Source organism: Falco cherrug, chromosome 1 (genome assembly GCF_023634085.1).
Source record: "Falco cherrug isolate bFalChe1 chromosome 1, bFalChe1.pri, whole genome shotgun sequence".
Classification (NCBI taxonomy): Eukaryota; Metazoa; Chordata; class Aves; order Falconiformes; family Falconidae; genus Falco; species Falco cherrug.
The window spans coordinates 86,299,460-86,320,905 of NC_073697.1; the positions used below are offsets into that span (position 1 = coordinate 86,299,460).

General features: G+C 46.8%; 1 protein-coding gene and 1 long non-coding RNA gene across 23 annotated transcripts in view; one reads left to right on the forward strand and one right to left on the reverse strand.

Moving 5' to 3' along the window:
- Nucleotides 1-6,598: 6,598 nt before the first annotated feature.
- Nucleotides 6,599-8,732, reverse strand: LOC129735280 (uncharacterized). The gene is made up of 2 exons (XR_008730705.1): nucleotides 8,026-8,732; nucleotides 6,599-6,998 (listed from the first exon to the last, which is right to left on the reverse strand). It is a non-coding gene; the product is annotated as an uncharacterized LOC129735280 (long non-coding RNA).
- A 1,252-nt stretch (nucleotides 8,733-9,984) lies between these two features.
- FBRSL1 (fibrosin like 1) overlaps nucleotides 9,985-21,446 on the forward strand; it is a 548,206-nt gene continuing 536,744 nt past the window's right edge. For 19 of the 22 annotated variants that reach the window (XM_055703473.1, XM_055703559.1, XM_055703564.1 and 16 more), the window contains exon 1: nucleotides 9,985-10,663. In XM_055703473.1, coding sequence (XP_055559448.1) covers nucleotides 10,370-10,663 — 294 coding nt within the window. In that variant the 5' untranslated portion in view covers nucleotides 9,985-10,369. The remainder of the gene's footprint in view (nucleotides 10,664-21,446) is intronic. The other 3 variants (XM_055703481.1, XM_055703538.1, XM_055703602.1) reach the window with 1 other exon arrangement.

Below are 21,446 nucleotides of genomic sequence, written 5' to 3' on the forward strand. Positions count from 1 at the left end.
CCAAACATGCTGGCGCTTATCTGAATGACTAACATCGGCTGTGGTCAAAGGTCAATGGTTGGATAGGACTTGGTATTTTCCCGTTCCTGCTGCAAGCAAAGGAGAGTGCAAGTTCTGGGAACAACAGCACCAGCTCTTGGGATTCCAACAGTCAGGAGCCTGTGCAGGGACCCTGCCCTAAACCCATGCAGTCTTAGAAAACCTCAGGGCCCCTCTAGAAGACCATTTAGCAACTGACTTCTGCTTGGACATTGCCAAAATAAACTGAAGTCAAAATTATACATGGCTGAGTCCAATTTCACCTTGATTAGTATTTACATAACACACAGGGAAACATGAGAAGAGCGCATAAATAATGTACTGTTTGTTGCAAACCTCTCAGAGGAGGGTTCTCAGCTATAGTATTGATTCTCATGCACACACCAGCTCACCATGCAGAGAGCCCAAATCATCTTTTCATGCACAGAAATAAAACACAGGTTGGGCTGCAGGCTGGTGCTTTACTAAACCAGTGGGTCTAGCAGTCAAAGAGCTGCATTCTGGATAAGGGCCTTATATGGAAAAAAACTAATGATGAGGCGTTTCCAGATCTGGTTAATTGAGGAGATATCCCCCATTTCCTTAACTCCTTTCCTTCTAGTGGACTTGACATTTCTGATGACACTGCAGATCTAGAGGAAGGTGGTTGTTGGATTGTTTTCCCCTGTTAAGGTACCACTGCTTGGTACTTGGTACGTGAGGGCCTCCAAAACAAAACTGTTACCTAGGAATGACTCAGTACCATCACTTTCTGAGGTGGCTGCACAATACAGTATTACTCAACAGGCACAGAGTCTGTTCCACCTGTGAGAATAAAGTAAGAATAGTCTCTCTTCCCTGTTCTCATTCTTTTCTTGTTGGAGGAAGGGTTTAACCTCATGCCCAGTCCATATGGGTAAAGGTGGAGGGCATCTGGACATTTCTTCTTTTCTACACCTTGGTGAATACTGTTAGCAAAATAATTCCAATATTTTAACTCATCTGAAGACATATTTCCACTTCTACTTTGCCTACTCTGGCCTTACTGAAAATCTTTTCTTTTCTGAAACATCCCAGAACCCCCTACCACACTGCTCCCTAAAGTCAAGCCTCAGCCAAGCAACAGCTATATCTGATCCTAGTCTGCAGCTTGCTAGGTCCTGGTAAGCCATCTGTAGACCTTCAACTCACTTGATGAAAAATGGTTGAGCGGCAAAACTAACAGATGGTTGGAACCTACGGTGTACCTCTGCTGGTTTACAGCCATAAAGCAAAGTAGCTGAAGATATCACTATTGGTAAGAGGCATCTGATGGGCCCAACACAGCAAACATCCTCTGGGAAGAGACTCGTACTAAGCCGGCAAGAGAGGCAGCTCAAAGATTCAGCATTAGTGTTTTCCTGACGCATCAGTGTCTCATAAGTTTGCAGCAAATGAATGTCATTCTCAAGCATACTGTTAGGAAAGATTGCTTAAAATTAATTAGCTCAGTAACAATGGCCTGTCATTATGCTACTAAGTCACCAGCATGAGCACATAAGTTACAGTGACAGCTCAGGGTATAAAATAAGTGCCTTTATATTGAAATTTGCAAAGTGTCTAGCAGTCAAATGCCAATCTATTCACTTCTGGTAACATTGCATAGTTTCTTCTTAGCAGACTGTTCCAAACTCCCACACAAAGACATGACTTATTTTACTACATAGAAGTCTTTCTACTTCATACGCTGACCGTGCCCAAATTTAGAAAGCTTTTTAAAGTGTATTTATTTGTACAGTGTTGATTCATTCAACGTCAGGTTGAACGTGAGATTTAGAACATGACATTAGAAAAAAGCTGAAGGTAATGGAAAACAAAAATCCTCTCCTGAGTGAATTACCTAGTGATGCATGATAAAGCAAAGGTAAGGACCGAATTCTGAGGGGTAAGAACATCAGCAGTTCCCACATTCGGCACTTTACAAGATTTCCCCAGCAGAGAAGGAAATAGTTATTGCTATAATCATTTCATAGTTCCAGTCAGCTGCATTCAGTTGTACTGTTATATTCCAATGGCAGGAAAATGGAATACAGTAAACTATAAATATCTGTCAGAATTCCTTTGAAAGGACAACAGTTAATTGCATAGCTTGATCTCCTGCCGTGCAGAGCTTGCATTTCAGGTTAGAAAAGTACAGATTGTTATTGATTTAATTCTCTTCAAACATGTGTGGTATAAAACTGTTCAGAAGACTTATGGGGGAGAAATATATGCTTCCAAAGGAAGTCCTACAGCACAGGATTGTGGCGGGCTACTTTCTTGTAAAATGCTTTCTGAAATTCAATACACCCCCTTCCAAAAGCCCTCACAGTCCCCTCATAAATTGAGGGTCCTTGCTTCCTTTGCAGAAGTGAAATTAAATCAGTGAATCAGATGAAGAACAACAAAAGATTAGCAATAGTATGAGGCACATGGAAAAAAATAGTGCTCAGTGTTAAGAATAATTCAGTCCTTATTACACACTCACTCTTAACAGCAAGTGATCCATTTCAATCTTTCCTGTTTTCCTTTCATTTAGCTTCCAGTTCTACCTTTCTCTTTGCAAAATGACTCCAGGCAGCCAAGCCAACATTGTAACTACTGTATTTTCCTACACATCTTTGAATCCACTTCTGATTTAGTACGTGCAAAGTTGGTCTGACAACCTAAAGGCATTAAGACATACGACTGTGCAGTACTTTATTAAGCTGTGTCCATTCTAGGAATAAAACCTCCATCACAGCCATCGATACAGTACAGGGTGAAGCCCTGTTTAACACTGTCCAGCTCACCTACTTTCCACGAAGGGTAACTTGACCCAGTATAAATTATGTAGCATTGTGTTTTTGCCACACATTTGTGTTTAGCCTGCTGCTGGTACAGAAGGGCTAATACCCCCAGTGCAGAGAAGCCTTTATTAGCCAGTTACATAGATACCAGTAAAGCCCTTGCTCCTAGATACTGTAATTAAGATGACCCATCTTCCTGATGGTTGCTTTAAAGAGACAAAATATTAACGGAGGAAATACTGCAGAAATATTTTAGCACCTGTTTATCATAAATAGCTGACCACGTGTGAAGTTACATTTGCACACTCTGCCAGCATTTGTAAGAGCGCGCTCTGGAAGCTGTAGATTGCCAGATGTATCTTCTGAAAGTTAGTTTTTACAGGCTTTCCCTCGAGTTTTCAGGCTTAGAACAGAAAAACACATTTAAAACTCTTAATTCTCAGGTTTCCCAAGGTGGATGGTTGGGGTTTGGGCTATTTTTGTTTGTCTGAAGAGGTTTTTTTTCTTTCAACTATTAGCTGATTGATAATATACACTGAGACATTAAAATTACTTTAACAAATTTAAGGGTGAAATGAGCACAACCTACAACACGCTTGGAAGCAGAAGCAACTTCTACCCAAGGAAGATTTCCAACAGTTGCAACGGTTGCACGTAATGAAGCTGATTGAGAAGATTCTCACTTTTATTCACCCCTAAATACCATGTACCGCACAACACACTAAGCACCAAAGAAGGTGGCTATACACTAGCAGCATTCTATTTGCAAGTAAAAGAATCATTAAATAGATCACTGGGCCCAACAGGATTTAGGCATACCTAGCCAAGCAAGTCATAATACCAGCTACCGATCACTATGCTGCTGGGCCTGACAACAGACACGGCAGTTTTCAGACTTCATGCACACGAAGCAAGCGGCAGCGCATACCCTGCGAGCTTACAGCCTCCTGAAATCTGACCCAAGCCAATGCAAATCCCCGGGTAGAGCATCAAACTTCATAAGGCTGCAGGCAGGAGTTGGAGCCTGCCCACATGGAACAAGTTTGACAGCTAGAACCTGAGGGAGATCAGACAGGCAAAAATACAGGCAACAGCTTAGGTAGGAGAAGGGCGGGGAAAGTTTTACTGAGATGAAGTAGGCAAGAAAGAATCTCTGGAGGAGAAAAAAAATATTAGAAGATTTAAGATAACAGACAGTAACAGCAGACAGGATGCAAATGGGGAATTCTTCCAACAGATTTTTACCACACAAGATCTCGGGAAGCATTTGTGCTCACCACCGCATAGGTGAGGAAGATAGCCTGCTGAAGAAGTTAGGGGAGAGGAAGGAATGCTGGGGTTCTGCCTCTGTATCTCCAGTTCCACAGTTAAAATAAGGATAAAGCTAATAACAACCTGTCCTGAAACAATTTCAGGAGCTAAATAGAGTATATACAGTCAAGTAAAATTAAGCTGTTGTTACCATCACCTTCTCTCACTTGCGAGGTCAGATGAAAAAGATGGTTTCTCTAAAGAAAAAAGGAGCATTGTAAGAACTACAATTACCCATAAAAACATAAAACATCGATATTAGACTATTACAGATAAACTTACAGATAGGCTTGATATCCTCCTTTTTCTTATTAAAATTCCCTCCCCTCTCATTTGCCCACTCAGACAGACTATCCCTTTCTCACACACCGGTGTCATGGCAGTGCAGACCAGCCGGGAGCCGGGCGGTGCTGTGCTCCCCACACACCTGCCTGGCAGGAAGGGCGAACGCCCCAGGGATGCTGCAACTGGCCTGGGGGGGCTGCACCTCCTACCCCCTGCTTTATGCCTTCTCAGGCCAGCAAAGTCACCCCAGTGTCAGCACATGGAAGCTGTTAGTAAACAAGGGGAGGGTCAGATCCAGCCCTCTAGGTGTTGATTGCAAGCACACACTTTCTCCCAAAGGCAAAAAAAAAAAAAAAAGCGTATTTGAACCCGTAATGCAGATCGGCTGAAGCTGATTTATTGGGGTGATTTAGATCTGTTAAAACAAATTTAATTTTGAATACAATTTTATATCAATTAACAGAGTCTCACAAGTGTAGCCATTAAGGAATCTCTTTCCAAAACCAAAGCCAAATATTCAAGATTTATGAGACTGACTTGCCATATTGGAAGTAACTAATTATTCGTAATGATTCTTTGTACTCTGACAGTGATTATGCATTTTCAGTGCAAATGACCATGATGAAGCAAGTGGTAAAGGCAGCCCGTGTTTTTCAGAGAGATACCAAGCAGGTAAGACCTGATCGTTTTAGCGAAGTATTGGGGTAGCAAGGGGAGAAGCAACAGAAAACGGCTGAGCCCAGCAATGCAAAAACCACCAGCTTATTTAACATCTTGGAAGCATGTGAGAACTGCAATGAAAGCCTGTGATGTCTTTTTATTGCCTTAAGCAATTTTGTATTCAGTTTATTTATTCTGACCTTTTGGGCGTCCTTCCACCTTGGACATGAGAGTCTTTAACCGAGCAAGGCCTCACAGATTCAGCTGGCAGCGTTTGCAACAGACTGCGGAGTATGCTTGGGGTGAGGGGAACAACAGAGATGTGGGGCCTAATTCTCATTTGCACTGAAGTTTCTCCACCTTGCTCTGATGGCACAAGTCAGGGAAAGTATAACAGCAGGACAAAGCAGTTTTCAGCTCTACAGGATGAAGGGAACATCTCTGGATTACTCTGCTCTGATTAAAGTCCCTGGGAATCTGAAAATGATAGTTAGACAAGGACTGGGTAGATTTTCACATCGCCTCAGGCTACAGAGAATACAAAAGCACTGCCTTTCACTTCTTTTCATAACTTCCAGTCCTGCCCCAGACACAGGAACAGAGTAACTGAGAACAAAGTCCCTTTCCAGTGAGGTGTTCCAGTGCCAGCAAGGTTAACGTCCAGGGGCAGGCTCGTGGCGTGAGCAATGCCATGTTTACCTCTACGGCAGCTGCTGTTCTGATGCTGTACTCGCTCAAGCTACGAACAAGGGTCTCATTTTTGATCCTCAAAAAGCAAAGGCATAGCAAGTTGGTAATTAAAATCTGCAGCAGCATGCGATTAAAATGTTAATGTCAATATTGTAATCAAGGTCTGACTCACAGGACAGCTGGTAAGAGACTTGATCTGTATTGCTTAGCCCCAGTCACCTGATGCAGACCAGGGTTACAAAAAGGTTGTGCCCCATCACATGGCAGGGATTGGCATGCACTGGCTCATGTGGCCAGCTGTAGGCTGGGTGCTGAAAAGAGAAAATTAGATCAAGCACAGGTGCAATATTGGTAAGCTCAGCTACGCCTGCACTCCAGCAAGAAGAAAGCTTTTCTATAAATTTCCTTGGCATCATCTAAGCTGCAGCGGTACCCGAGTGTCTCCTATCCACCTGCAGTGCTGCTGCTAGGCTCTCCTCCTTCCTTGTCTCACTGGCCCATCTCTCTTGCTTCTTTTGGAATGTTCTGTGCTAGTTTCTAACTAGCTGAGTTTTATCCATTTAAGCCTGTGGTAAATTTTGCCTGGTGTTGTCTAAGCACCGAAAGAGCTATAGTCTGCAAAGCTTCTTTTCAGTAAATTCAGGATTAATGAAGAAGGCCTCTCTATTGTTGGAATGTCTAATACAATTATGAACTGAATGAACGGACTAGGCAGCAGTGGAGGGCTCCCAGGTTTGTGGCAGGGAATTGCCTGCTTTAACATCCATCTGTTTTCATTCCCTCTGACCCATTATCATTCACCTAGAGTTATAACATGATGAATATCATTGTGCAGAAAGCCATTTGATGCTGGGGGCGGGTGGGGGGTGTGGGGGGGAAATCACTGTAGCTCTGCCTTCTATTGAAAACGTGAAATTGCCTTGGTGGAAGGAAAGGCATGACTGATTCAGAGATGCTGTTTCAAACAGAAGCATCCTTTCACATGCGGACTGTCTGATTTTGTTAATTCCTTTGGATGACCCTTTTGCTGCATCCTTCAACAAAAATGTAGGTATATACAAAATTGGGGATAACCACAGATAATCATAGTGCTGCTGGATCTCTGGAGTTAACTGGGGGAAAAAACAGAAACTGAAGTCACAACTTTCCCCAGAAGGCACCTTTCGTTCACAGTGATGCTAAACTCCTGTACGTAAACATGTAAGCAGGATGAGAATCTTGATGACCCTGCTGACAGAAATAAAAAAATGGAACGTTACAGGCAATTTCCACTGTCCTGGTCAGCAAATTTGGGAGTGAATAGGAAAAAAAAAAAAAAAAAAAAAAGAGAGAACTAGAAATGCATATTAATGATGGAGGACCTAAAACACAACAGGATGGAAGTGAGCACTACTAAGGGAAATATTAAAAAGTCCCCAGCTTATCTTTTCCAGTGACTTTCACTTCTGATGTACTTATAAGTGACATAGAAATTACCTTGTAAACTAAAGGACTGACTCACAAATGTAAAAACAGCTTGCTGAACTAAGTGTAAATGCTTTTTTCTAGAAAGTGACTCTTAAAATATTGGTAAAGCAAATACAGTTGTTAAGCTCAATCCATTGTTTAACTGGGTATATCTTAACTCCAGATCTTTCATTAACAACCACCCCCTAGATCCTGGTTATAGCTTTAAAGTACCATACATCTAACAAATTATAGTACTGTCCTTTAAAGAAATGGGAGAGAAAATACCCCGCTGGAAATCCACAGTCCAGCAAACCCCATGGCAGATAACTGTCTGACTCCCCACTAGCCTGTAATTACCTAAGGAAGTGGCTACACTTAGCCAGCTTCCTTGTTTAATTGGCACGCACAAGATTATAGGATTTTATTAGGACACAAATGACACCGATACGAGTGTGATTGAGGCATGCAATGCATGACCGGCTATTTGCATGAAGAGGCTTTGTACTACACATGGGATTTCTACATTTGGTTTTAAATTGCTTAAATTTAAATTATGTTTTTGTGCTACATTTTAAAAGGATGGTATTTACTTTAGCTCTGTTTAAGTAAGGTAGGGCAAAGCTGTCACCAGGCACCAGAAACCCTTCTAAAAAGAGCCTGTTGGGGCCAGGTGGAAGGAGGCTGATTTTTGACTGCCCCCGTTACTACCATTAGATCAGGAACATAAGAAAACCGAGGGAAGGTGGGCATTGCGGCCCTCACGCTGAAGATGTCAACGGGTGTGTTAAGACACACAGCCACCAACCTGCTGCTGCTGCTGGGGGCCCCGGCTTGAGGAAGCCACCATCGCTGGCGAAGACCGAACTGGAACGCAAGTAGGAGCAGGTGGCAGGAGTAATTTTTGGCTTCCCTTACTTCCATGGCTCCACTGAATCTCCTCCATGGATTTTTTTTTCCCCTTATTTATGAAGCTCAATGGACTTCTTCAGGTTTATTTCACAACTTCCTTCTGACTTCTCTCGTGTCTAGAACTAGGGGCTACCCCCAGGGAACGGGAAAGCAGCCGAAGAAGACATTAAGGAATGAAGCAAAGCCATCAAATGGCGCAAAGCCAGCCAGGGCTGAGGAAAGGAGCACCCAGGAGCGATGGTAACGTGCAGTAATATCTGGCCGCATGCAATAAACGATGATAACAGGAGGATTACATCCCACTCCCACTGCGATACGTGGGCCAGCCAGTGCTCCACGCCGGGACCCTGCCGCAGGCACACCGCAGTGCTGTCCCCAGGGCTGCGCGCTGCCACCAAGCCTGTCCCCTGCCCAGGGGCAGCGCCCATGGCCCGACCCTCGGCCGAGGCGGCCCGGGGAGCGGCCCGGAACAGTGAGGGAGCCGCAGCCGCACGGAGGGGTGCGGGCCAAGGGGTGCGGGCGGGAAGGGATTCGGCCTCCACCCCATGGCGTGGGCCTCGGCTCTCGGCTGCTCCGTGTCCCACCTACGGCGCCGGCGGCCGGCTCCTGTCTCAGCCCCAGCTCGACCCCTAGCGCGTCCCCTGACCCCCAGAGCGTCGCCTTGGCCCACCCCTGGGCTGTCCCCGCGCCCCCGGGCTCTCCTCAGCCCCCGGCCCACCCCTGGGCTGTCCCCGCGCCCCCGGGCTCTCCTCAGCCCCCGGCCCACCCCTGGGCTCTCTCCGCGCCCCCGGGCTCTCCTCAGCCCCCGGCCCACCCCTGGGCTCTCTCCGCGACCCCGGGCTCTCCTCAGCCCCCGGCCCACCCCTGGGCTGTCCCCGCACCCCTGGGCTCTCCTCAGCCCCCGGCCCACCCCTCGTCGTTCGGCCCCCAGCTCGCCCCTCGGCTCGCCCCTCGCCCCTTACCCCTGCCTCATGTCTGACCCCCAGCCCATGCCTCAGCTCACCCCCCCGGCTCCTCCTGACCCCCGGCCGTGCCCCCCTCCCCTTCCCGGGACGCAGCCTGCCCCGTGAGGTGAACGCGGGGCGGGGAGCGGGGCGGGAGCCGGGCCCGGGGCAAACTTTGGCGGGCGGGCCGCGGTGCCCTCGCCGCCCCGCTGAGGCGAGGCGAGGCGGGGGGGGAGCCGCGCGGCGGTGGCGGCGGGGCGGGAAGGAGGAGGAGGAAGGGGGGGGGGCCGGGGGCACGGCCGGGCCTGCGCCGGGGAATGACGCGCAGCTGGCAGCCCTGCTCATGCGCGGCCGGCCGGGCGGTGCTAGCGCCGCGTCCCAGCTCGGGGAGAATGGGGCGGCATCCGGGCAGCGCCGACTGAGCCGCTTCTGGGGGCCGGGGCTACGCCGCGCCGCGGGCGGCCGGGCTGGGGCGGGCGGGCGAGCGCCATCCGGCAGCGGGCGGCGGCGGCGGGGGCGCCGCGCCGCGCCGGCGGGGGGCTGCGAGCCGCCGGCGGCGCCCGGCGAGGAGGGGTCGGCGGCGGCGGCGGGCGGCGGCGGGCGGCGGCGGGGGCTGCCCAGGGATTGTCTCGCTCCGCTCCGCGGCAAGAAAGTTGGGCGGCGAGCGCGGCGGCGGCGGCGGCCCCCCCCGGCGCGGCGTGCGGCGGCCGGAGCGGGGCCCCGGAGCGGCGCTTGCCCCCGGGGAGGGGGCGCCGCGCCTGGATTATCCCGAGCTGGGTCGAGCCTCCTGGATCTGCCTCTCTTCCGCGCCGAGTGAACCCGAGGTGTCCTCGTCCTGATCCAGATAGATCTTCCCCCCCCCCTTTTTTTTTTTTTTTTTTCCTCCCCTCCTCTTCCCGTCTCTGCTTTTTTTGGGGGGGTGGGGGGGGGGGCGGGGGGTGGAAATTTGTCAAGGTCATTCCGTGGATTTAATATTTTTTGTGTGTGTGTGCCGCTCGCCCCACTGCCACCGCCACCCAGCCTTGCTCTGTGGATTACCATCGCCCTGGATCCGAGGGTCTGAAACAGCAGGATTTTTGTTGTTGTTGATTTTTTTATTATTTTTTTAATTATTATTATTATTATTTTTTTAAGGGCTCCGGGGTTTGGAGAGGGGAAGCGGTGAGTTGGAGGGGGGCGACTTTTCTGCCCCCCCTCCCCGTGCCCCCCCGCCCCCACCCCCCCCGCGCCCGGCCTTCTCCTTTATTTTTAATTATTATTATTTTTAAATTTTTTTTATTTGCTTCTTCTCCGGCAATGGATGGGAAAATCCGGCAGAGCCGGAGGTCGAGGTCGCAGCGGGACCGCGTGCGGCGGCGGGAGGCGGCGGCCCGCGACCCGCGGAACCAGAGCCCCTCCTCGGGCTCCGAGAAGGAGCCGAGCCCCGGGAAGGAGAACGGCGGCCAGAACTGCACCGCCCCGCGGGGCCCGCCGCCCGCCGCCCGCGCCGCACGGCCCCCGCGCCGCCGCCGCCGCGAGTCCAGCTCCCAGGAGGAGGACCTGATCGATGGCTTCGCCATAGCCAGCTTCAACACCCTGGAAGCCCTGGAGGTAAGAGCCGGGGGGGGGGGGGGGGGCTGCCCTCCTGCGGAGCGGGGGCTGCGCCGGTGGGAAATGGCAGGAAAAAAATAATCGAAAAAAAAAAAAAATGAGAAAGGAAGCGCGGCGCTTTCAGGCTGCTGAATTTTGCAAATAGCAATTAATGTGCATTAATCCTGGTGTCAGCCCGGAGGGCTCTCGGGGCTGCGGTCAGGAGGGTGGCGAGCCAGCCCGGGTGCTCGCGGCCCCGCTGGCGACTTGCTGCCCCCCCTGCCCAGCCCCGCGCCCCCGGCTCCGGCTGGTGTTAACTACCGCTTAGGGCGAGTCAGATGTTTGTTTGGGGTTTTAATTGGCTGGCGGAGGGCTGCAAAATATTCCTGGCTTGTTGGGATGGTCCGGTATTGTTGTGAATGGTGGAGCAACTCCCCTGCCCCCTTTCCTGCCCCCCCCCCCCCCCCCCCCGCCTCTAGGAGTTTGTGTTTGGATTGCCAAAATGTTACTTTATCTGTCTCCGGAGATTGTTAGCAAATGGCTAGTGTTTGACATTTTGTGGAAAAGAGATGTTTAAATGGATAATAATCCCTTGGTTGTAATTCCCATTTTTGAAGTAATTGAACAAATTCTTCATCTCTTGTTGACTGTACATATTTTTCTGGTGTTAATAGGCTGGCAAAAAATATTGCTTGTCTAACTTATTACAAACAATATTTGCTGAGCAAATACTGCCTGCCTTGTCTAAGCTAAGTTAGGCAGAGCAGGAAATTTAATATTTTCAGAGGGGCATTGACAAACTAACTTTGGCTTTTGATTTTTGTTTTGTTTGTGTACGAGGGGAAGAAGTGAGCTGTTGAGAGAAAGCACCCAACAAGTCACTTGATGGGCATCATAACTTGAATTCCCCACTAAATACAAGCAACTGGTGCCTTTTCCTGCTTTCTTCAATGCACCGTGGTAAAAACGTGGGCAAAGTTTTGGGTGCTCTCCCTACTTCGGATTTCCTATCACTTGTGTATCTATTAACCCGCGTGCCAGTGACTAAGGGGTTCTCTGCAGGCTAATGAGTAATCCCAGGTTTGCCCTGGGATCTCTGGCATCTTTGCCCCGGACACTGAGGTCCCACTTTGGTCATGGGCTTTGCTTCCCCCTAGCCCACCCTGCCCACCACGTGGGCCTGTGGGCTCGGGCTCCGCTGGCACCCTGGCTGTCAGGGACTTTTTTGCTGGTAGAACCAACTTCTCAAAGTTGTGGAGGTGGTCAATGTGCTCCTGCAGAGGTGTCAGCGGTGGCCTTGGCCATCTGCCCCAGTGTCAGAGTGGTGGAGGCTGGGCACTGCTCAGGAGGGGTGCTTAGTCCCTGAGCAGTGCGAGGCGTGTGGATACCTGCGTGGGAAGATGATTTGTGTTAGCTTGGCGGTGGCTATTTCTTGGCCTTGCATGGCATTGTTTGTGGGGGGTTGCCCTAACATGAAAGCCAACTACCTTGTCTACGCAGAACCGATAATGAGCAAGCAATCCACTTTCGGGTGCCTCTGCAACAAGCCATAGACCTGTCTGTATCTTCTTTTTTTTTTTTTCTTGGGTGTGCTCTTAGTCAAATATGGATCAGCAGATAGGTCCAATTAAACCCCGAGTCTCTACTGAGCTGTCAGTGAAGAAAGTAAAATTCATCTTCCTGCAGAAATTTTCTACCATGATGAGCACATTATCAGGAAATAGAATTCAAATGATAGTGCAGTCCCTCCAGGGCTGATGGGGAATGGGATTTTCGTTATCAAATCAACCAAACTGTAACCTTGATAATAGGGCACACAAGGACAGAAGGTGACCTTAAACTCCTGCCACCCCAAAGCATGTCTGTCTGTGGAAGCGCTTCTGTTTTTTCTTTTTTTTTTTTTTTTTTTAAAAAAATATATATACACATGTCTTTCTGAAGCCCTCCCTTTCAAACTCCTGCAAAGTACTTCAATACCACCTGAAATTAATTGATCTCTACTGTATTTACTAGCACGTAAGAGAATGCGTGTGCTTTGGCAGCTTGGATGGTAGTTGGTACCTCAGAGGGAGTAGCGTGAGCAGAATTCACCTCTTTCTTTCAGGTGCTGAACCAGGAGGTATGTTGTAATTCCAGGTTCTGGGAGAGCCCTAATGATCGTGGGCATTTCATAACTCCCAGTCACACTAAAACTGAGAAAAAGATCTGTGGATCTTTCCCCACAGCCCTGCCTTTGACCATGGGTGATACTTGGCAGATTTTATGCAGCAGCAGGGGAAGGGGATTATTAAGGCAAAACTACTTTATAGCAGTATTTGCCCATGGAAATGACTGAAACAGCATGGTCACTTTGTGTGGTGTGGAGCTGTGTTTTTAGTGAACTTTACTGCAACAGGTGGTTTTCTTCTGCTTTGGAGGAGATCTCTGTTTCACTGTGTATTTGTTTTTATAAGAGGACTTAAAATCTGCTGTGATGATATTTAGAAAATAAGTAAGAATTTAAACCTTCTGTGTTTGTGAGGGGGGAGAAAGAATAAAAGTGAGTACGCAGCCTAGGGACAGTACTGAACTAAGAAAGTCTCTTTTATTTAGCTTCTAATCCCCAAAGGAGCTCTTGTTGCCTATGTGGTTGTTGATTGTGATACTTTCTTGTGGTGTTCTTCTAGGTTTGTCACTTGATGTTACAGTGATCTGTGATTATGTTTAATAGGCTAGCTAAACTTTGGACTTCCCCTTGGAAATTAAATTTCTCAATGGTTAGGCAGAACTTCATGGTAGAAACACTTGGGAGAAATAAGGTGGTTTTTTGCCTGGTTTTCTTTTTGTCTCAAAATATTGTGAATTCACTTTCCCCACTGAAGAAAACATTCCCCACTTGTGTTCCTGTAAATGAGGGTGCTTTACAGAATAAATACTATCTTCCCCCCCCCCCCCCCCCCCCCCCCTTTTTTTTTTTCCTTCATATTGGCCTAGGATATGAGCGATTAAGGTTAATACTGAGGGGTGGCTTTATGAATTCTCCTTTAGTTCTTTGGTGTGACTTTTAAGCATTCTGGATTTTGATTTAACTCCTGTGGCAACATTTCCTTTGGCATTTGTCATCTGAAAATACTGCATCTTGTTTGGTGATGCTTTCTGAATCCCCTATCCTACCGTTTTTCATGTAAAGACAGAGTTGATTATATATAAATATTTTAAATTAAGGGGAAAAAAAAAGCCCACAGACAAACCAGCAGCAGCTTCTTTCTGTGCATAAGAAGTCAGAACTTCCCCTTTCCCTTCCTTCCTCTGAATCTTCTTGTACAAGTCTGGCTCCAACTCGGGTTGTGTGCATGTGTGTAGTGGTGGTTTGGGTTTTTTTTTTGTTTTGATGTGTGGTGATTTTTTTTTTTTTTTAATACCCAGCCACCAAACACAACTTTGGAGTTGGCAACTTAGCCCTGACCTGCTGGTGTGAGGTGGCCAGCAAGATGGGCAGCTGCTGGAAAGCCATCAGGTGATGGTGCTGCCCAGGAGGTGGGTCCCATGCTGGGGTCAGGAAAACTGGCGGGCTGAGGAACGGGGGATTTCTCGCTGCCTTCCAAAATGAATGGTATGTATGTAAGCATGTGTGTATATTCATTACGTTCAGATGAAGCTGCTAATTATTCTTGAAGGTGATTGGTGAATCAGAGCGAGAGAATCTAAATGAGTGAGTCGGTAGTTGAGGGCTCTCTCTGATCATAGCTGTTCCTTTCAAGTATGAAAAACAGCGCTAAAAGGGAACTTCATCAGAATGTTAATGAATGCGATCTTTGAGAGCAATTGTTCTTCCAAAGTAGTTGGAAAGACAAGGGGTTGTGTTTTCCTTTTGGCTGTTGTTTATTATTTTTAAAGATTCCAGCAAAGCTTTGGAACACTGTATGGAAAATTTAACTTTCCTGGGGTGTGTGCATATGCATTTTTTAGGAATGTTTAACCTATTTATAGAGTCTTGTGGAGAATCTGCTCACAAATGTGTGTGGAGCAATGCATTGTACAGATGCAGATCCCCTAGCTGAGAAGAGACAGACCTTGACTTCATGGACGTTGTGTTGAGGTGGAGATGCTGCCCTTGCTTGCTGAGTTAGGGCCTGACTGCATCTGGTTGCAAACCTTAAGGAGATTAACACTTTGCCCACTCTTACTTTTGCTCCTATCCAGAGGTCTGGCAGTGCTAAATGGCAGCCCCTTCTCTGCGGCTTGCATTTGAGCATAGCAGAGTTCCAAAAGCCTAATGGTGACAGTAGACTTCTGGACAGAATCCATAAGTTCTTCAGCTGTTATCTTGATAAGGCTGTTTTCACATGTGTGTTGTACACTATTCTGTTACTGTTGCTCTGATCTCTCATTGATAAGAAAACCAGTGTATTTAACTGCAGCTTCCTGTTCCAAAGGTTTTGTGCTAGTTCCACTGACCCAGCTATGTAACTTCTCATTTATCATTGTATCTCTGTATGTGCAGCTTAGTTTTTTCCATAGCTAGTCTTGTGTTTTAAAACAAGTTTCTAGGTATTTAAGTATTTTTCCCTTCTACTTGGTTGTCAAGTGATGGTGTATCAAGTTAGAGTTTCTGATGGCCGATTATTTCTTTTAAACAGTGCTTTTAACCTCGGGAAAGCTAATGATTTTCTGGATGGTGCTCTAAAGGCTCTAAATGCCTTTTGGCTTTCCTGAAGGCTTGCTAGTCTCCATTGATTTGTTCTCCTAGCTGTTGATTTCTTTTTGCATCTTTCCGAAGCAGGTACTTAAGGTATTTTTTGTTGTCATTAAAGAATAAGAGGTGGTTAGTGCAGAGCTGAAAGAGAGAGGTGAGCTCTGGGAAGCCTGAAATACCTGCTTGGTTGGGCCAGGAACCCGGGGAGCTGGGTTCCCTGTAAACCACAGTCGGATGACGGGCAGCAGCGAGGGGAAGGATCCAGTTCTTTTGTTGGAGTTCTCCACCTGGTCAGTAAATGCTGTGGGGACCACCAGGTGCATTGTGTGCAGGAGGGCAAGCGGGTGCAGCCCCTGGCCGGGGCGATGCCTGCAGCCAAGCTCTGGGCACTGTTAGTGCTGCCATGGCATCGGAGAAAGGAAACTTGCTTACCTCATATTTGTCTGTGAAAATCCCCACCAAGCTCAGGGGTCACCCTCTTCCCCACCTGAGGTCTCATTTTTAGCTCAAAGTGCAGCTGACCCTGCCTCATCTGGGTTTTTTGAAAGATCTCTTGATATCTTCCCAATTTTTCCAGAATAGTTGCCTGTAGCATTACTGCTCAGCCTTTCTTCAGTGGTCTGAAACCTGGGGTAAAACATGATATGAAGCTTGCTGAAATGTCGAGTGGACCAGCAACCACAGAGAAATGCAGAAGGTAAATTATAATTAATTAAGAAAAATATTGAATATATCATATTTAAGAACTGTAAGGTACTCGATTGCATAGGTAAGATTTTTTTTTTTTCAATAAAAGGGATGTAATAAAGTTAGTGTTCCACTTTACCCAAATAATAGATGATATTAGATCCAATTTAATGTGTGCTTGCGGTAGTGCATTTGACCTCTTGTAAGAACTGAAAACTTTACTGTCCTTTCAGTATGCTAAGAAGGTGCACTATTTATCTCAATTATTTCACAGAATGAGACTGACTATCACAATGTCACTTTCTGGGAAAATACCAGTGAACAAGGGAGCCGGGTAAGATGAGGTCAGCCTGGTGTATTTCACTGTTTCCTTGATAGATTCCTGCAGAAGGGCTGATAGAACTGTACCTTTTTAAAAGTTCAGGGTACAAAGGTACAATACCCAGGTTGGAGACAGTTACACTGATAGAAAGGTTTTGGGGTGAAGGGGTTTTTTGGTTGCTTTTCTTTCCCCCTCTTGGAATACTCCTGCTTTCTGTTTCTTGGTGTGAGGTGTTGAAATCTCCAGGCACAGCCACTGCAGGCTGCTCCCCCTGCACCAGGCTTAACTAGACCTGGTGGGTTTTGCGTACATATAGATCCTAAACCCCTGTGCACCTTGGCTGGGGAAAGTGCTACAGAAAGGTGCTTACTGCTTCAGCTCCTCTAGCTTCTGCTCTTTGTCCTGGTGATGCAGGTTGTGGGGAGCACAGGGTAGTCTGTCTGTAGTGCTGCGGCAAGTACTTGAGAGCGAACAGTATCAGCAGAACTGAAACGCTGTGTCCTGCTTGATGCAATATTTTTTTAAAATAAAGATTTGAAATACAGCCTGTAGGACGTGCATCTTGGTATCAGTTGTATGTGAACATCCAGCTGTAAGTGAGAACAATTTCCAATTCACTGCACTTTAATGCCTCCAGTTTATCACGGTAAAGGTATAAAAGAGTTTTATGTAGGTGAAGTGGCTCTTGCTGTTTAAATATCTTCTGGCTCTGCTGTGTTCAGCACAACGGGGGCTGTGACCGCTTCAGCCGTGCTCCTTACAGAGAGAAGAGAGTTGGTAAAACAGTGTTGTTTTACTGGCCCTGTTCCTTCTTCTTGGAAAATAGTGTTTTCCAAAACTAATGAACTACTAAGAATACTGATCAGATGCTGAAAGGAGGATCAGTCTTTATGTTATTAATCCAAAACATTTAAAATGAAGGAGACTGTTAAACAGCTTCTGAGCCGCCTAGGCAAAACACGACCTGTGTGTAGTTGTCAGTCCAGTTCCTCTGGTGCAAGCAATTGTGAAAGCTGGGCAGGTACAAACTTCGTGCAGGCTGCAGGGCTCTCCCACCCTGTGCCCAGCCAGGCCAGGGGATGTGTCAAGCCCTAATGACAGGCAGCTAGGTGCGTGTCAGTTTTTGTAGCTTGATAGTTTTGTACTGAGTGACTGAGTCCAAAGTTCAGAAATACCTGGTGAAAAAGAGCGTGGGGGCAGCTAAGTACATTGCGCTTGCATGCTCCAAGATGAATGGAGAGCGTTTCCTTTGTATCCCTGTCTTGCTTCAAGCCAAAAAGGGACTAAACTTGAACAAAAGTTGCATCTGCAAGGTCAGTGGTTGGCATGGATAAGGGGATTGAAGGGATCAAAATGATTTCCCTGTGCTACTGGCTGCAAAACATGGGCTTATGGCACCATTCCTGTCTCTCTCTTTGTGCTCGGAGCAAAGCTTTTTTAATCTTGTGCTGGCTATCTATAGTTGTGCCACACAAACATGGCAATTTGAAGTAAAATGTTCTATTTTGGGGACTGCCAGACACTTCAGCAGGGCAAAGGAGCTGCTCTTGGGCTCTTCTCTGTCCAAAGCCTGCCTCAATCTCTTCTGAACAGGTTGTGTAGAGAGGCATTCAGAACAACAACAACAAAATATATATAGTGCACTTGTGCCTGTAATCTAAACGTGAAGTTTATAGTCTCTGTGGTTGGATATCATTGCATTATCTTCCTCTCCAACAGATGTTTTTTCTAGCTTCGTAAAACTATGACTGTAATTGGTTGGTGGGTTTTTCTCCAATTTTAAATATAGATTGATTTCCTCTGATGCTAGCATATCCCTGATCTAGCCTGTACTTAGTGAGGAGATGCCTAGGTCAGGAGGAAGCGTGCAGCCCAAGTTGGGAAACAAATGACAATTTAGGACTTCTGGCTACTCAGCAGGCTGTGGTGACGGACACCAAGCTTATTTCTTCAACCCTTCCTTTTGGTTAGTGTGGCTGCAGTTTCTCTCCTGGTGTAGCTCTTGCTTGTACAGAGGCGTTTAAACCCCAAAGAATTCTAAGAGAAGAAGTGTCTCAAACCTTACAGTGCTATCGGGTGTATCAGCTAATAAATGTATTATTGCTGCTGATTTTTTGGTGGCTCATAAATGTCTCTTGCACTGCTGTCAAAGAGGACGTGCAGCTTCTTTATTCCACTTAGCCTGAGCACATACTTGCACTCAGGGGGAACGAGACTCAAGATAGTATGCAGCTAAGAGATGTTTATGGAATCAGTCAAACTTGATATAAAATAATTATGGTGTTTTGACAGCTTGTTAATAACTTGCAACCATTGGAAGAAATGGAATTACGGCGTTCTCGGTCCTTGATGGAACCTTGGCGTTTCTTTCAGATTGTAAAATTAAAGAAAAAATGTGAAAGCCATTAAAATAGTTGGATGTGGTGCCTGGGAAAAATGATGGGCTGCTTAATTGAAAAAATGCTTCGTTCCAGTTGAAGTTCATTGCAGTTCAGTTCTGCCTGCTTCCCTGTATCCGTAATGGAGGGCGAAGGGGGCTGATTTCCCCCCAAATCTGCCTGGGAGATGGTTTTGGGTGTCACTTGGTTCTTCGTCTTATCTGTGAATGAAGTGGAAGGAAATCCTAGCAAGCATTAGACATGAGAGAAAAGTCTTGTCACCTGTAATGACTAAAATCCCCTGAAGTGTTGCCAGCGTGTACTTTAGGAATCATATAATTATATGATTATTGAAAGAGACATAAAAGACCTCATGGCAAAAACCTTAGAAAGGGGGAGGGAGGGAATCCATATGCAAATGAAGATACACAGAATTTGCTTGCTCGCTCTCTCTTTTTTTTTTTTTTCCCTCCCCCCCTAGTTATTTTTCAGTCCAAAGCTCAGTAATTGCTTTTATGGGGATTACTTAATAAAACTGGGGCATGCAAAGGAGGGAGAAACTCTTTATGCCACGTCACAGGGCTGGCTGTCACAGAGTTGGAGTAAAAACGGGGTTTTAAAAGTAAAACTACAAAGTGGGTTTTCTGCTAACAGAAAATAGCTATTTGTTGCAATGTTATCCTACAATAAAAGTGTTTTGTGGTCTGGCGGTTAGCAGAGGGGTCCGGAAGTTGAGATAACGGGGTTTTCTTTCTGACTCTGCCACAAGTTTCCTCTCTGGGCTCCAGGCGAGTCCTTTCATCGCCGCTTGTCACCTCGGCTGCCGGTGCCATTGCTTGGGTACCCGGTGGGAGGCTGGATGTGCCGCTCAGGGAAACTCATGGCACCCCTCTGACCCGAGGGAACCCTCCCCCCGCCCTGGTATGCATAACCTGAAATGCATGCTGTGTTTGTGCCAGAGACGATGGGAGAGCCTCGGATGAGAGTGCTGCTCATGCCATCAGTGCTTAGGAGCCATGGCAGTATTCCCTACTTTGCCGTGTTAGGAAGTGGTGGTGTGCTTGTCCGTGGTCAGATGCTCCCAGGGATGGGTTTTGTGTGGGGGCGAGCACAGCACGCCGTGACGGTGTGCATGGCTGTGTGCTGGGTGTTATGATGGGGAGCAAGTACATGCATTGGAGTTTTCTGGCCTTGTTTGTCACTTCACTGGCTTATAGCCAAAGTCAAAATCTTCTTCCTTTGTGAACTGCTAGTGAAATGTTTGCCCCCTGCCCCGCCTCAGGTTCCTGTGTGGTGTGTAAGCATCTTTCACATGGGATGCACTGACCAGTGCAGTGCCCCACTGAGTGTGCTAGGCTCCGGGTACCGCTGCAAGTGGAAATTTAGTATGGGGTTTTCCTGAGCTTCTCTAGCTTCTGTGTCCTGCTTGAGTTAAAATACAGGCCTTGTCTTGGGGCTTCTTAAGTCCTCCTAGCCTTCATGAGTCCTTACTGATGCTCCGGACTTAGAAACATTCTTCTCATAGAAGCACTCATTCATGTATTTACTGGGAAACTCTCCTGATGTGGAACAGACCAGTATCTCAGGAGAGCTTTTGTTGCAAGATAGGCAAAATCCTCCTTCCTTTTTTCTGAGACTTAACTAAAGCACTTGATGCATTTATAACAAAACAAACAAAAAAGAACCACCCCCCCTCCCCCCATTCTGCTGTTAGTGTTGAGTACTGAACATTTTGCAAGATTTCTCCAGGAAAAAAGAATACCGTTTACCCTGGTGTTTTAGTTGGAAGCTAAAAAATACCAAGTTGTGATACGAGTTAGTTAATGTGATTTTTTTACCTGAAAATGACAATGACTTCCCAACCAGATGGATTCTATAACTTGCCTGCTATCAGCTCATCTGTCAAACTCCACAGATGTCTGTACATTCATTATAACATGCACACAGTAATGTGGTAATGTTGTTGATTACATCAAACGAACTGATAAGCCTGTTAACGCTCTCCGGGCAGCCCCCGGTGTGTGTTTGGTGGTGAGAGCAGTGGGTGGGGGTTTTCTCTTTGCAGGCCACCCCTGCAGGTACTAGGTGGGAGTTTGAGCTGAGCTACTGTCTCAGATCCTTTCCATTGCTGTGGAGATGGCTGCATCTGTGGCGTCAGCATAACTTGTGTAGAGAGAACCATTTTGAGACTACTTTGATACAGGCACTGACGTTTCTGATGCTGTTTGTATCAGGAAGAGGGTTAATGAAACAGAAATGAGAGCCTTTGGGCTGCACATGGTCTGTAACTTGATTTCATACAGCTCATGACTTTTCTTCCACATCATTGGATGACACTAAGTCACATAGGGTATGTGACTTAGGAATTAAATTTTTAGCTGCATCAAGGCAAAAATGCTTGCAGGGCTTGATTGGGAAAAGGTTCCCGTGCTCGTTACTAAGTCATCTGTACAAGTTTTAGGCTTTTGCCAAAAAAGATCATCTTTTTAGCAGCTGTTGGATAGGAGGTTGTCTAGAGCCTCCTGTTAACATCAAACCCGATTGCCTCAGAAAATGAGCTTGTGTTTTGGCAGGTGTAGGACATGCCATTTCCAAAACAGAGGTTATGAACTGCTGTAACAGGGGCCTATGTAAACTAATGTAAAATCCCAGGTGATGCCTCAGATAAACAACTATATGTAGTTTGTTTTCTTGGTAGGCTCCCAAGAGTTACTTCTGAGGCTAGTCTCTTTTTTAAAAAAC